The sequence below is a fragment of the Salmo trutta genome, chromosome 6, assembly GCF_901001165.1.
Source record: "Salmo trutta chromosome 6, fSalTru1.1, whole genome shotgun sequence".
NCBI lineage: Eukaryota > Metazoa > Chordata > Actinopteri > Salmoniformes > Salmonidae > Salmo > Salmo trutta.
Genome location: NC_042962.1, coordinates 28,588,165 through 28,602,137, shown reverse-complemented (window position 1 = coordinate 28,602,137; position 13,973 = coordinate 28,588,165). Strand labels below are relative to the sequence as shown.

Sequence of the window (13,973 nt, the reverse complement as noted above, 5' to 3'; positions counted from 1 at the left end):
CATAGAGTAGTGATAGTGTTAAGACTCACCTCGATGAAGAATAGGCTTGCGGCCGAGGTGGGGTGATGGTAGATGTAGACGGTGACCAGGACTGTGGCAGCCATGATGAGCATGACCATGAGGATGCCCAGGATCAGTCCAGTGTGCAGGGGGTGTGTGCCCTTCCGCTCTGCAGAACTCTCCTTTGGCATCGCTGGAGAAACACAGCCAAAACACTCTTTAGAATCGCTCTCTTGAACACACAGACCCAAACACTCAGACACAGCCATGCGCGCACACGCACGCACCCACGCACAGATAATTGGCACAATCCGTCTACCAGGTGCTTAGAGATTGAACGCACACTTTCACTGCATTTTTCCTATTCAACAGTAGGGGACACTCATCATTCATGGATGCTGCTGGTCTCTGTTTCTCCAGTTCTTGTCACGGTAGGGCCTCGCTCTTCATAAACACGCTTGTGATTAAAAGTTAATTTGAACAAGTGTTATGATGCTGAAATTATTATTGTATACTGTAAATGCCTTGTTCAGCATTTACAGCCTAATCATAACAACTCTGGTAACAATTCTCCTCCAACCATTCACGGAAGTTTCCGGATCTAGCTCAGCCTTCAGCAGCAGATACGGTGTATATGTGTGTGTGTGTGTGTGCGTGCGTGTGTATTGAAGGAGGAGATTAGCATCATTGTGGCTTAGCCTGTTTAGCTATTCATGAGCAGCATGCTTCAGCAGAGGCATGAGATATAAAATCTAAGTTTATTGGTTGTGTACACAGATTTAGAGTTGTTAGAGCAGGTGCGGCGAAAGGTGCAGATAATCCCAAACCAAGGTTAACCTATGGTGTATTGGATGGGAGAAAATGGATGGCGATATTGAGAGTTATCAGACACTCTTCAGTAATGACAGTCCAGTTTGATAAGGTGGGTGTGTGGAGAGGAGACTCCATAATGATTGACTGTCCTACGGAGAGCCATAAATGAATGTGAATGTGTCATCTTCACGTCTGTGGGACGAGACAGAGACAAACCTGTCCAAACTGGCAGCCAGTTCTGAATCACTAACTGACACCTCCAACTCTGAAGATCACATTAACATAACAATGTTGTGATTGTTTTCTTAAAGGTGCAATATGCAGAAATCACACCGCCATTTCCTCTTCCCTAAAATTTGAATAGTTCGCCTAATTTCAGTTTATGTGACAAAACCATCAATGTATGGCGTAGAGAATCATGGTACCATCTAACCCGCTGTGAAATGTATTTTCAATAAGCAAAAATATTGTATTTTCAGCTGTTTGAAGCTGGTGTACAAAACCGAAAGTTAAAGATGCAAAAATGAAACTTAAGAACAGAAGGCATAGAAATAGCGCACATAGAATAGATCTACCGCTTCTTAGACTTGCTTTCAATGACAATGACAGCTTTATAACTGAATTTGGAAGGGTCGCCCAAAAAGTTACATATTGCATCTTTTAGTTTGAACTACTAGTACTACTTCTACTACTACTAGTCAATTGAAACCTGCCCTCTAACAAAGCTGAAAGCCTGATAATAAGATAACATTGGAACACCCTGTTCTATATTCTCATCATGTTTGATTCCCACTGATGTGTGTGTGTGTGTGTGTGTGTGTGTGTGTGTGTGTGTGTGTGTGTGTGTGTGTGTGTGTGTGTGTGCGTGTGTATGTGTGCGCGTGCGCATGTGATTATGTGTGAGCCCCAGTGGAGGCTGGCCCATCGATCATCGCAGGAGTGAGCTAATGAAGTGATGACCGTCACAGCTTTTTTCTCTCAGCTCTTACAGATTTATGGCAGCATTCCTTTCTGGGTCTATTTATTTATTGTGCTTGTATATTTGTTTACTTTTCTATTCTCTTTCTTGGTTTAATTAGTGACCAGCCACCCACCAGTGCCACAGGCAGCTCCCTCCTCTCCTGGCTCTCTGCCTTATTGATCTCCATCATCACACAGGAAAACAGGGAGGTCCAGAGTGCTAATCAAACCTGTTTGCTAAAACATGGCCCGTCATTGTGGATTTACATACAGGTAACTGCCAAAATAATGGAAACAAGTGAGTAAATGAGGGATACAAAGTATATTGAAAGCAGGTGCTTCTACACAGTTGTGGTTCCTGAGTTAATTAAGCAATTAACATCCCATCATGCTTAGGGTCAGCGATGGGCAGTTATTTCTGTTAAATGTATTTGAAATATGTATTTTGTCATCTGTATTACGCTGGGCTGAACTAAACTCCAAAATATTATGTAACAACTGTCACGATCGTCGTTGTAATCATACTCAGACCAAGGTGCAGCATACGTAGAGTTCCATATCTTTATTAAATGAAACTCACAAAAACAATAAAGAGCAACAAACACATGGAGTGCTCACAGGCAACTACACATAAACAAGATCCCACAAAACACAGTGGGGAAATGGCTGCCTAAATATGATCCCCAATCAGAGACAACGATAAACAGCTGCCTCTGATTGGGAACCATACCAGGCAAACATAGAAATAAATATACTAGAATGCCCACCCTAGTCACACCCCGACCTAACCAAAATAGAGAATAAAGGATCTCCAAGGTCAGGGTGTGACAATACCCCCCCAAAGGTGTGGACTCCGGCCGCAAAACCTGACTCTATAGGGGAGGGTCCGGGTGGGCATCTAGCCTCGGTGGCGGCTCCGGTGCGGGACGTAGACCCCGCTCAGCTCGCGGATCCGCCCACTTTGGTGGCGACTCTGGTGCAGGGATCGTCGCTGTAAGCTCCAGGCCATGGATCGTCACCGGAGGAACCAGACCGTGGATCATCGCCGGGGACTCCGAACCGTGGATCGTCGCCGGAGGAACCGAGCCGTGGATCGACGTAGGAGGTTCCGGACCGTGGACCGTCTTGGGAGGTTCCGGACCGTGGACCGTCATGGGAGGTTCCGGACCGTGAACCGTCGTAGGAGGTTCCGGACCGTGGACCGTCGTGGGAGGTTCCGGACCGTGAACCGTCGTAGGAGGTTCCGGACCGTGGACCGTCGCAGGAGGTTCCGGACCGTGGACCGTCGCAGGAGGTTCCGGACCGAGGCTCTCTTCACATTTCGCCAACCACTCCTTGAAGGCCTCTATCTCACCCCTCCGTTCACTCTCTCTCAATCTATCCAACGCTTCCTCCATGGTCTCTAACTCACCCCTCAGCATCATGGGTATGGAGGGCTTTCATGGAGAAGCTGGGGGTCATGGTCAGCCTCACTTCCGGGTACCGGCCTCAGTCCAACAGGCAGGTGGAGAGGATGAACCAGGAGCTGGGGAGGTTCCTGAGGAGTCACTGACAAGACAGACAGGGGGAGTGGGCCCGATTATTTCCCTGGGTGGAATATGCCCAGAATTCATTACGTCACTCTTCCAACAGGCTGACTCCCTTCCAGTGTGCCCTGGGTTATCAGCCAGCCCAGGCTCCGTAGACTCCGAGCCAGACCGAAGCCCTTGTGGGGAAGGAATGGTTCGGGGCGCAGAGGAAGTTCGGTTTGATGCTCACTTGAGACTCCAGCGCGCTGTCCGTCGCCAGAAGGAGCAGGCGGCTCGCCACCGCAGTGAGGCTTCCATGTTTCATCCTGGTGATCGCGTCTGGCTCTCCACCAGGAACCTCCCACTCCGCCTGCCCTGCAAGAAGCTGCGCCCACAGTTTGTGGGGCCATTTAAGGTCCTCCGGAGGGTCAACGAGGTGACTTATAGGTTACAGCTTCCCACTAACTACCGGATCTCACCTTTTCATGTTTCTCTCCTCAGGCCGGTGGTTCCCGGTCCCCTGGATGAGGGGAAAATTCACAAATTCTACAGCACAATGGCAGAGTCATGTTTTAAGTGTAAAACTAATAGTGACTCAATAGTCCATGCTTTCTGGGAATGCTATAAAGTCCCGAAGTTGGGGGCGGAGCTAGAAAGTTGGCTGTCAGAGGTATTACAATGTAAACATACTTTTAGTCCGTCTGTCTGCATATTTCAAGACATGGCATATGGGGATGTAATGAGATCCCGGATGGATTTGACGATTCTTTTCTCATCACTCATCTTGAAAAATATACTAAACACTTGGAAATCAATCAATCCCCAATAATTAACACAATTGTAAAATCTAATGATTTATTATTCAAATATTGAAAGTGCGTGGTCTACGGAGAGAAACAATATGGAGCAGTTTCAGGCGGAAAGTGATGTGGGTGTATGGGACATGGGGGTATGTGCTAGTGGGTCTGGCCAGGTGTGATGTAGTTGATGTTTGTATGATGTTGTTGTTTGTATCTGTATGCTTTGTTTTGTTTATAAAAGATAAAATAACATCTTAAAAAAAAGGTACATTGAAGCTAGTTCTGGCTCGTGGTGGCCCAATGCGATATTATGACACTTTATGTTGGTGTTTCCTTTATTTTGGCAGTTACATGTACATCTTATCTGAAGTATTTACCTCATTATGTGAAGCAAATGTCTGTGAAAAACAGACTATAACCCACTAAGCACAAAACATTAATAAAAAAAAATGCAAATATGTAGTTTGGGTTGAAAAGAAGTTGAAAATATATATTTCAACCAATTTCAGTGGGAAAGTATTTATAATCTAATATGAATCTGTAATCACCAGAGGGATGTACAACAAAGGAGAATCAATGAGTTAGCCAGCTAACTTGCCTAAATATTCTGAAATAATGATTATTATTTTTTGGCTTGAAATGTCAAATTGACTCAACAACCAAAAACACATACCTAAGTTAAGCTTTTTTAATCAATAGTTATTTCTGGTTGTTTATCAAAGTTAGCTGGCTAACTCATTGATCCTAATATACCCATCTGGGCTGAGAGTGAAAACAAAACAAAGTACTACAGGTTTCAAGATAACGTAGCTATGCTTGGGATTGGGACTTTTATTGTGTGTCGATGGATGTGTGTGTGTGTGTGTGTGTGTGTGCGTGCGTCTCTGTGTTTGTTTGAGTTCTTTGTCTCAGAGCATAAAGATTTGGACCACACTATAAAACATGACCTCTCTGTACAAAATGTCTTAGCCACTGTGTTACAATGAATTGGGCAAATCCTTCATCAGTCCCTTATAGACTCCTCTCTCATTCATACCCTTCTCCTTAGCAGAGATGATCCATTTGGCTCACACAAATCTAATCCCCTCTCAACTACTTCATGAAACCAAAACTGGGGCCCAAAAAACAACACCACCACCAAAAGTGAAACTAGAGCTGGAATGCCCCTTTCTTTTCTCCCCTGGAAGGCAATTTGTCTGTGAGGAGAGTACAGAGTCAAACTGCCTATCCTTACACAGTTGGAGGCAGCTACTCCACAGTAGTGCCGAGGCTGTTAGTCTGAAGTGTTAGGAGGTTAGCAGGTCCGTTGTGCACCCGGCGCTCAGAGTGAGAGGGGAACTTGGTTTTGGAACGAATATCACATGAAATGTGAAAACAAAAATTTGGCGTTAGAACTTTTACACTGCTTTTTAACATACAATGCTCTCAGGATTTGAACTGCCATGGAGTGCATTAATCTCTCAGCAGTGCCACCAGGTACTGATTTGTTACCTAGAACATATATCCATACACTCTCAAAAATAACAGTATGGTTACGATACAATGTTGTTCCCTGATTTACAAAAATTTTAAAAAAGGTACACATAAGGCACATTCAGAAGTACACATTGGAATTCACATTGTACTGGTCGATACCTTTTAGAGTACATGTGCGGATAATCTAGTATAAAGGTATGTTTCTACACAATATATTCAATATAAGGTACAATCATTACTGCACTTTGAAATGTAGGTGGAGTTGATGTGCTGGCTTGGGCTCATTACCATTTTTGGTGTAAAATATGTTGTATTGAGGCAACCGTCAGTGGAAATGTTATGTTATGTTGATTAAGGTTGAGCACCTGTTTTGACACTGTCAGTTCTGCAATCTTTGTATGAACTTGTGACAATGAAGAACTGCACTGTTAAGATGTTACTGTGCATTTACCAGTAGCTTCATAGTAGCTGGTTCACAGAAAGTTAATGTTTCATTTTCTATAACTTACTGTCAACAAGTCAGTTATTGTCAATTTCACAGTAACTTACTCTAGCTAATCTGTCATGGCCTGATGACAGGCAGGGAAGTGGATATTACAATGACATTGTGACTAGCTATAAAATAAATACTGTATGGCGCTTTAATATCACATGCACTTATGCCAGCCTTTAACAAGACTTGAGTACTGGCAGTGTAGAAACATATTGTTTACGAACAGAACACATTAACTGGGATAACATTCCCTCTCATGGGAGACCAAAAAAAGCTTACTGAATGCCATGCCTCCAATAAGCTTCGTGCAGTATTCAGATAAACTGACGGTACTACAGTAGGCTGCCAATCAGCAAGTAATGTTGCATGTTGTCTACAGCCGCCATCCACATAGCTGATGTTTTGTTGTGTCGGAGGTGGAACTGCGTTAGAGCTGTTCAATTCACAAGCGGCTCCCGGCGTTATACCTAAAGTGGACATTGTCATTGGCAGCACTGAGTCGCATTAAGAGAAATCCCATGCAGCCTCGTTTACAAGTTTGAATACTGGAATGTGAGAAGTAATCTACACCTCGATTAGGCTGACAGAAATCCTCATTATTTTGTCGAATGATTTTCAATTTAAGCGTCATTATTTCTATATAGCCTTCACTTTCTCATTCAGAACTTCTAACGCCAGTGAGAAGGGTGTAGCTTCGTGACAACAATCACAACGATTTGACAGCTCCAATGAAGTTCCACTTCTGGCACCACCAAAACATTAGTTATGCGGTTGTCGGCTATCGCCGGTTAACGCTTGAACTGATTGAATCTAGGCCTTATTGAAATCAGAATACAGCAGCATACTGTGATTTTATAGAAATAACACCTTCAAGTATATTTTAAGCAAAGTGCTAAGAAAGTATTCTTGGCAATATATGTATAGTCAATTGCCATTATGTTCACAGTCTTGGTGGTGCAGCAGGAACTTCAGGTACCTAGCAACCAAGAGGTTGGGAGTTCAAATCCAAAATTAGGTAATAAAAAAAAAAAGGGTTTTATTATATGTATTTATTTTTGTGTTATTGAAATTTATTTACCTCACTTTATTTTAGTTAATACTTTCTCAACCCTTTTTTTCTTAAAACTGCATTGTTGATTAAGGGCTTGTAAGTAAGCATTTCACTGTAAGGTCTACACCTGTTGTATTAGGCGCATGTGACAAATAAAATTAGATTTTATGTTGTTTCATGTTATCACATGTTGAAATTTTGCGTCCCAATGCTGTCATATGTTATCACATTAACTTCACATTTTTTTTGTAAGGGGAGGCACATCTAAGCCACTTGGGCAGCGGAGACAGTGGTGTGTATAAATCTACATATTATTCACATTGGGTCACAAAGCTGAAAGCTGGCAAAACAATAGCCTGAAAAACAAAGTTACAAGTGGTGGCATTTTAAATCGAAGTACAGTTGAAGTCGGAAGTTTACATACACCTTAGCCAAATACATTTAAACTCAGTTTTTCACAATTCCTGACATTTAATCTGAATAAAAATGTCCTGTCTTAGGTCAGTTAGGATCACCACTTTATTTTAATTATGTGAAATGTCAGAATAATAGTAGAGAGAATGATTTATTTCAACTTTTATTTCTTTCATCACATTCCCAGTGTAACAGAAGTTTACATACACTCAATTAGTATTTGGTAGCATTGCCTTTAAATTGTTGAACTTGGGTCAAATGTTTCGGGTGGCCTTCCACAAGCTTCCCACAGAGCTGGTGACAGAGCTGGTGTAACTGAGTCAGGTTTGTAGGCCTCCTTGCTTGCACACACTTTTTCAGCTCTGCTTTTCTATTGAGGTCAGGGCTTTGTGATGGCCACTCTAGTACCTTGACTTTGTTGTCCTTAAGCCATTTTGCCACAACTTTGGAAGTATGCTTGGGGTCATTGTCCATTTGGAAGGCCCATTTGCGACCAAGCTTTAACTTCCTGACTGATGTCTTGAGATGTTGCTACAATATATCCACATAATTTTCCTCCCTCATGATGCCATCTATTTTGTGAAGTGCACCAGTCCCTCCACAACATGATGCTGCCACCCCCGTGCTTCACAGGTTGGGATGGTGTTCTTCGGCTTGCAAGCCTCCCCCTTTTTCCTCCAAACATAACAATGGTCATTATGGCGAAACAGTTCTATTTTTGTTTCATCAGACCGGAGGACATTTCTCCAAAAAGTACGATCTTTTTCCCCATGTGCAGTTGCAAACCGTAGTCTGGCCTTTTTATGGCAGTTTTGGAGCAGTGGCTTCTTCCTTGCTGAGCGGCCTTTCAGGTTATGTCGATATAGGACTCGTTTTACTGTGGATATAGATACTTTTGTACCTGTTTCCTCCAGCAGCTTCACAAGGTCCTTTGCTGTTGTTCTGGGATTGATTTGCACTTTTCGCACCAAAATACGTTCATCTCTAGGAGACAGAACGCGTCTCCTTCCTGAGCGGTATGACGGCTGCGTGGTCCCATGGTGTTTATACTTACGTACTATTGTTTGTACAGATGAACATGGTACCTTCAGGCATTTGGAAATTGCTCCCAAGGATGAACCAGACTTGTGGAGGTCTACAATTATTTTTCTGATGTCTTGGCTGATTTCTTTTGATTTTCTCATGATGTCAAGCAAAGAGGCACTGAGTTTGAAGGTAGGCCTTCAAATACATCCACAGGTACACCTCCAATTGACTCAAATGATGTCAATTAGCCTATCAGAAGCTTCTAAAGCCATGACATCATTTTCTGGAATTTTCCAGGCTGTTTAAAGGCACAGTCAACTTAGTGTATGTAAACTTCTGACCCACTGGAATTGTGATACAGTGAATTATAAGTGAAATAATCTGTCTGTAAACAATTGTTGGAAAAATTACTTGTGTCATGCACAAAGTAGATGTCCTAACCGACTTGCCAAAACTATAGTTTGTTAACAAGAAATTTGTGGACTGGTTGAAAAACGAGTTTTAATGACTCTAACCTAAGTGTATGTAAACTTCCGACTTCAACTGTACATCAGTAATTTCTGGAAAGGAATAAATGGAATGATACCATTCAATTTACTCCATTCCAACTATTATTATGAGCCGCCCTCCTCTCATCAGCCTCCACTAGTAGTCTCATTGTCTCAATCATGAAAAATGGGTGAATATTATTCTGCTTCTGCTTGCATGGCCTTGAAAGGTGGACATGTGCATGGTCTTAGTTCATTGTTTATTCAGTCTAATAAAGCAAAGTCACGTCATGACACAGCCACATGAATGGGACTGTCGGGGGTCATGGCTGACATAGATGGAGTCCAACATTGAACCATCTCCCTATGATCAATCACGCTGTGTCCTCCTCATAAACGCTCTCACCACATTAACCTGCTTACTGAGCCTTTAGACAGCAATAAAAACACATCAGCACTAGGAGATAGAAGATTAATTGAATGACCGTGTGGACCCAGACCACGCTATCCCTTTTAGCACCACATTACTGACAATACAGTGTCACAGGGCCACAGCCATCCTCTCACCTGGCTAATGTGTCTAGCAAGGCTAATCAGCACATATACTGAGGTTGTGTCCCAAATGGCACCCTTTTCCATACGGCTCAAGTCAAAAGTTGTGCGCTATGTAGGGAATAGGGTGCCATTGGCGATGCAGCCTGACTCATTCTGCCAGATTCAAAGGGAGAAAGAGCCTATTTCTCATCCTGATTTTAAATGGAGGATAAGGAGTGTCCTGTCCTCTTAGAGTTGCCTCTGCAGTGAGACAGTACGGTACATCCCTATTGTCCCTTATCTTATCACTAAGCCGCGGCTAATCGCCTTAGCGTTTTCTGCCATGCTCCATGTTTCCCAAGGTTAAAGGACACACGCACTGATGGATCTGATAGAAATTACACTAAAAACAAGCCCAAAGCTAGGACACGATGCAGAGAGATGATGGGTACAATGTAGAGTGGATGAGATGCACTAAATATGAAATACTAAATACATAGCTAGCATTGCTTAAAATATTTTTGTTGTTGGTATTTTCAGATTTTATTGAACAGATAGTGAGAGTAGATGACATTGGGGGAAGATAGAGGTTGTGTCAAAGGCCTTTAAGCCAGATGCAGTTTAGTTTAGCCTACTCAAACACCCGGCCCAAACAGAGAGGGATGCTATGTTAACTAGCTGGCTATGGCTATCCAACACTGGAACTCTTCCAAGTCAAGGTAAGCTTTTGGTTTTATAAATGTATTGCCACTGGGACTCGCCGGTGTAACTGCTAAACTGCTTGCTGAATGTACACTGTATTGCATGATTGTAGTGGGTTTACTAACACGTTAGTTGTAGTAGCTATGTTGACTAGACTATGACGTTAGCTAATATGGTGACAACGATGTAGGCTGTGTGTAGAGGTTAGCGGTTATCATATTAAGGTTTGGCTTGGAAAGTTTTTTTGTGCCTGGTCACAGACAGCTGATGTGTTGTTCACTGAAGTCCACAAAGGTCAGAGGAGGAGCGAGCGTAGGTGCAAGAAGGAATTATACAATGATCAAAGGGATCATACTGTTTGTATGTGTGTAACAGTGTAGGTTCCGTCCCTCTCTTCGCCCCAACCCGGGCTCGAACCAGGGACCCTTGCACACATCAACAACTGACACCCCACGAAGCATCGTTACCCATCGCGCCACAAAAGCCGCGGCCCTTGCAATGCAAGGGGAAACCCTACTTCAGGTCTCAGAGCGAGTGACATCACTGATTGAAATACTATTAGCGCGCACCACCGCTAACTACTAGCCATTTCACATCGGTTACACTCACCCCCCTTTTGACCTCCTCCTTTTCCGCAGCAACCAATGATCCGGGTCAACAGCATCAATGTAACAGTGTAGGTTCCGTCCCTCTCTTCGCCCCAACCCGGGCTCGAACCAGGGACCCTTGCACACATCAACAACTGACACCCACGAAGCATCGTTACCCATCGCGCCACAAAAGCCGAGGCCCTTGCAACGCAAGGGGAAACCCTACTTCAGGTCGCAGAGCGAGTGACGTCACTGATTGAAATACTATTAGCGCGCACCACCGCTAACTACTAGCCATTTCACATTGGTTACATGTGGATGCTATGAAAGTGAACTGTGTTTGTGTGTGAGATCAGGGGTGTATTCATTCTGCCGATTCTGTTGAAAAACTTTTCTTATGGAGAAGCAAATGGAACAAAACGGGGATAAACATACCTGAATTTGTCCAATAGAAACTAATGATTACACCCTAGATCAGCTAGATGCAGGCAAGAGTTTGTAAGGAGGTATTGAATATGTCAACGTCTGTCACCTTGACTACACAAATTTCTCTCGACCTGTAGACTTTGTCAACTTTCATTCATAGGATGTAGCAACCTCATGATGGGTATAGGGAACATTTGAGTATTATGTAGTAGCCTAAACCTATCGATGTTACATTGAGCTGGGTGAATGGAATATGAATGACACTCATCCAATATGCTGTAATAGAAATAAGGCCATGCTCATACAAACAATGTGCATCCTTTTAATTAAACGGCACCGACCGCCACTGTTCCAGGTAATACCCTTTTTGGTTCCAGGTAGAACCCTTTTGGTTTCATGTAGATCTCTCTGTGGAAAGGGTTCTACATGGAACTAAAAAGGGTTCTACCTGAAACCAAAAGGGTTCTACCTGGAACCAAAAAGGGTTCTTCAAAGGGTTCTCCTATGGGGACAGCCGAATAACCCTTTTAGGTTCTAGATAGCACCTTTTTTCCCTAAGAGTGAAGATGTGTGCTAAACCTGCGGCCACCACGGGAGGTTGGTGGCACCTTAACTGGGGTGGACGGCCACGTGGTAGTGGCTGGAGCGGAATTATGCGGTTTCCATGTGTTTGATGGCATTCTATTCGCTCCGTTCCAGCCTATATTATGGGCCGTCCTTCCCTCAGCAACCTCCACTGGTGGCCACAGCTACCATTACTTTAGACACCCTGTCCATATTGCAGTCACATGGCTTGGATACTGTGTACGTGAGACTGGTTTGTGGTTGTAATCTCTCACATGCACACTGTGCACCTCGCGACAACATGGTGTGGTTTGGGCTGCAGCAGCCTTTGGCTGTTTGTGGTTTCAGTATGTTCTCAAGATCATCACATTGGCTCGTTCCCTCCCTTTTGGCTTTCACCTTAAGCCCAAATCCCTTCCCAGCACGCTTCCCACACAGTGAATGCATCCCAAATAACACCCTATTCCCTACATAGTGCACTACGTTTTACCAGAGCCCTATGAGCCCTGGTCAAAAGTAGTGCACTACACAAGAAAAAGTGTGCCATTTGGGACGAACCCTGTGAAACAGACCTGTTTCTCCAAAATTAAAATGTGCATGCAGAGATGTTCTCTTGTCTGGCTGATACCCCAGGTTTCTGGGAAGAGGCTGTGTCACAAGCCAGCAAGTGAGATAGGCAATGTTTGGGCAAGGAAAGGATGATAAGAGATTTCCAATTCCTCTCCAGCAGGAAATTAAATATTTGAGTGCTTCACTCTGGAAGTGATAGAGTCGGGACTCATTTTGGAATTCAAATGTCACTCTCTCACACTCAAAGACGCACACACACAAACTAAACACCGTGTGGGTGAAGCTAAACAGCAGAAAACTTTAATATTTAAAAAAATAGATCTGTGTTGATGTGTGCAGGTAGCAGAGTGCAGAGGGGACCAAATACCGGTTGTAGCGACCTGTCTAAGTTTAAATGGAAATGTGAGGGAGGTTGTTGACCACACCTGCTTCTATTGAAATCCCCCTCAAATTCCTGCTGACATTGAGTTCATTTGTGGAGGATCCCCATTAAAACAATACATTTTTCAAAGCGGAGGCAACAAGGGCAAATTAATGATGTTTGAATTGTGGTTAACGCACCAGTTTTGAGAGCAGTGGTTTCAAGAAGTTGCTGACATTCACAATGAACCTTAGTTTTCTGTCCTGTTACACCAACACTCTGAGATAGCGTTAATTCAACGTTAAGGCAACTATGAAGCTCTCTCCCACGTGTCCATGTTCTTGAACACCTTCCCCTCATCCTCCCTTTCCTGCCTTCCTAGCACCCACATAGGCTGTGTCTATTGCTGAGCATTTAGTGCTTTTTGAGGTCGGTTCAGTTTCGGGTCAGTTTTTAAAAAATGATCATAGTTTTGGATTTCAGTTTAGAATGTTTTAAAAACATTAAATGCATTATGAAATATGACCTTGAAATGATTCCAGGGATTTTTTTTAAATTGAAATTCCAAAGCCAAATATTGAGAACATTTAAATTGTCAAAACATTAAAAACATGACATTGTCTAACAACACCGCTCCCTCTACACAAGCATCCCGAGTGCGTGCATAAGCTCCCATTAGGCCTACAGAAATACATGTGTATAAAAATGTATCTAACTGATGGGATACATAAGCTACATTCCTTGCCAAAGGATGACAGTATTATCACAAATTCAAAATGGACTGGTTGATTGAAGTAGGGAAATATGTGTTCCAACAACGAGCTGCAGTCTTGGAATAATTTCATCCCGTCTATTTTACGCTTAGGCTACTTTGCGAACAGCTAGTGCCATTTAGAATTGGTTAGCCTAGGGATAGGATATAACCCCCTAAACATAGACAGGTTCCACATTGAAAATATGCAAAAACATTTGTTTGATAAAGACCAAGAACATATTTTCATCCAGAATCATTAAGACTAGGCCTACTCACCAAACAGATGGTGTGGCCGTAATTCATCACCATGCAGTATTCAATGTGGAATTGTCCATTAAGAAAATGATCCATTTAGAAAATTCCAAATAAACTAAATCAAATATCTGCATATCGAAAAGAAGACAGATTTTGTTGAAAAATAAAAATAAAACACTAACATATCC

General features: G+C 43.0%; 1 protein-coding gene across 2 annotated transcripts in view; it reads right to left on the bottom strand.

Moving 5' to 3' along the window:
- The window catches only part of plxdc2b (plexin domain containing 2b), a 184,731-nt gene that overhangs the window by 6,394 nt on the left and 164,364 nt on the right, over positions 1-13,973 (bottom strand). For both annotated transcript variants that reach the window (XM_029756080.1, XM_029756081.1), the window contains exon 13: positions 30-193. In XM_029756080.1, the coding sequence (XP_029611940.1) occupies positions 30-193 (164 nt within the window). The remainder of the gene's footprint in view (positions 1-29; positions 194-13,973) is intronic.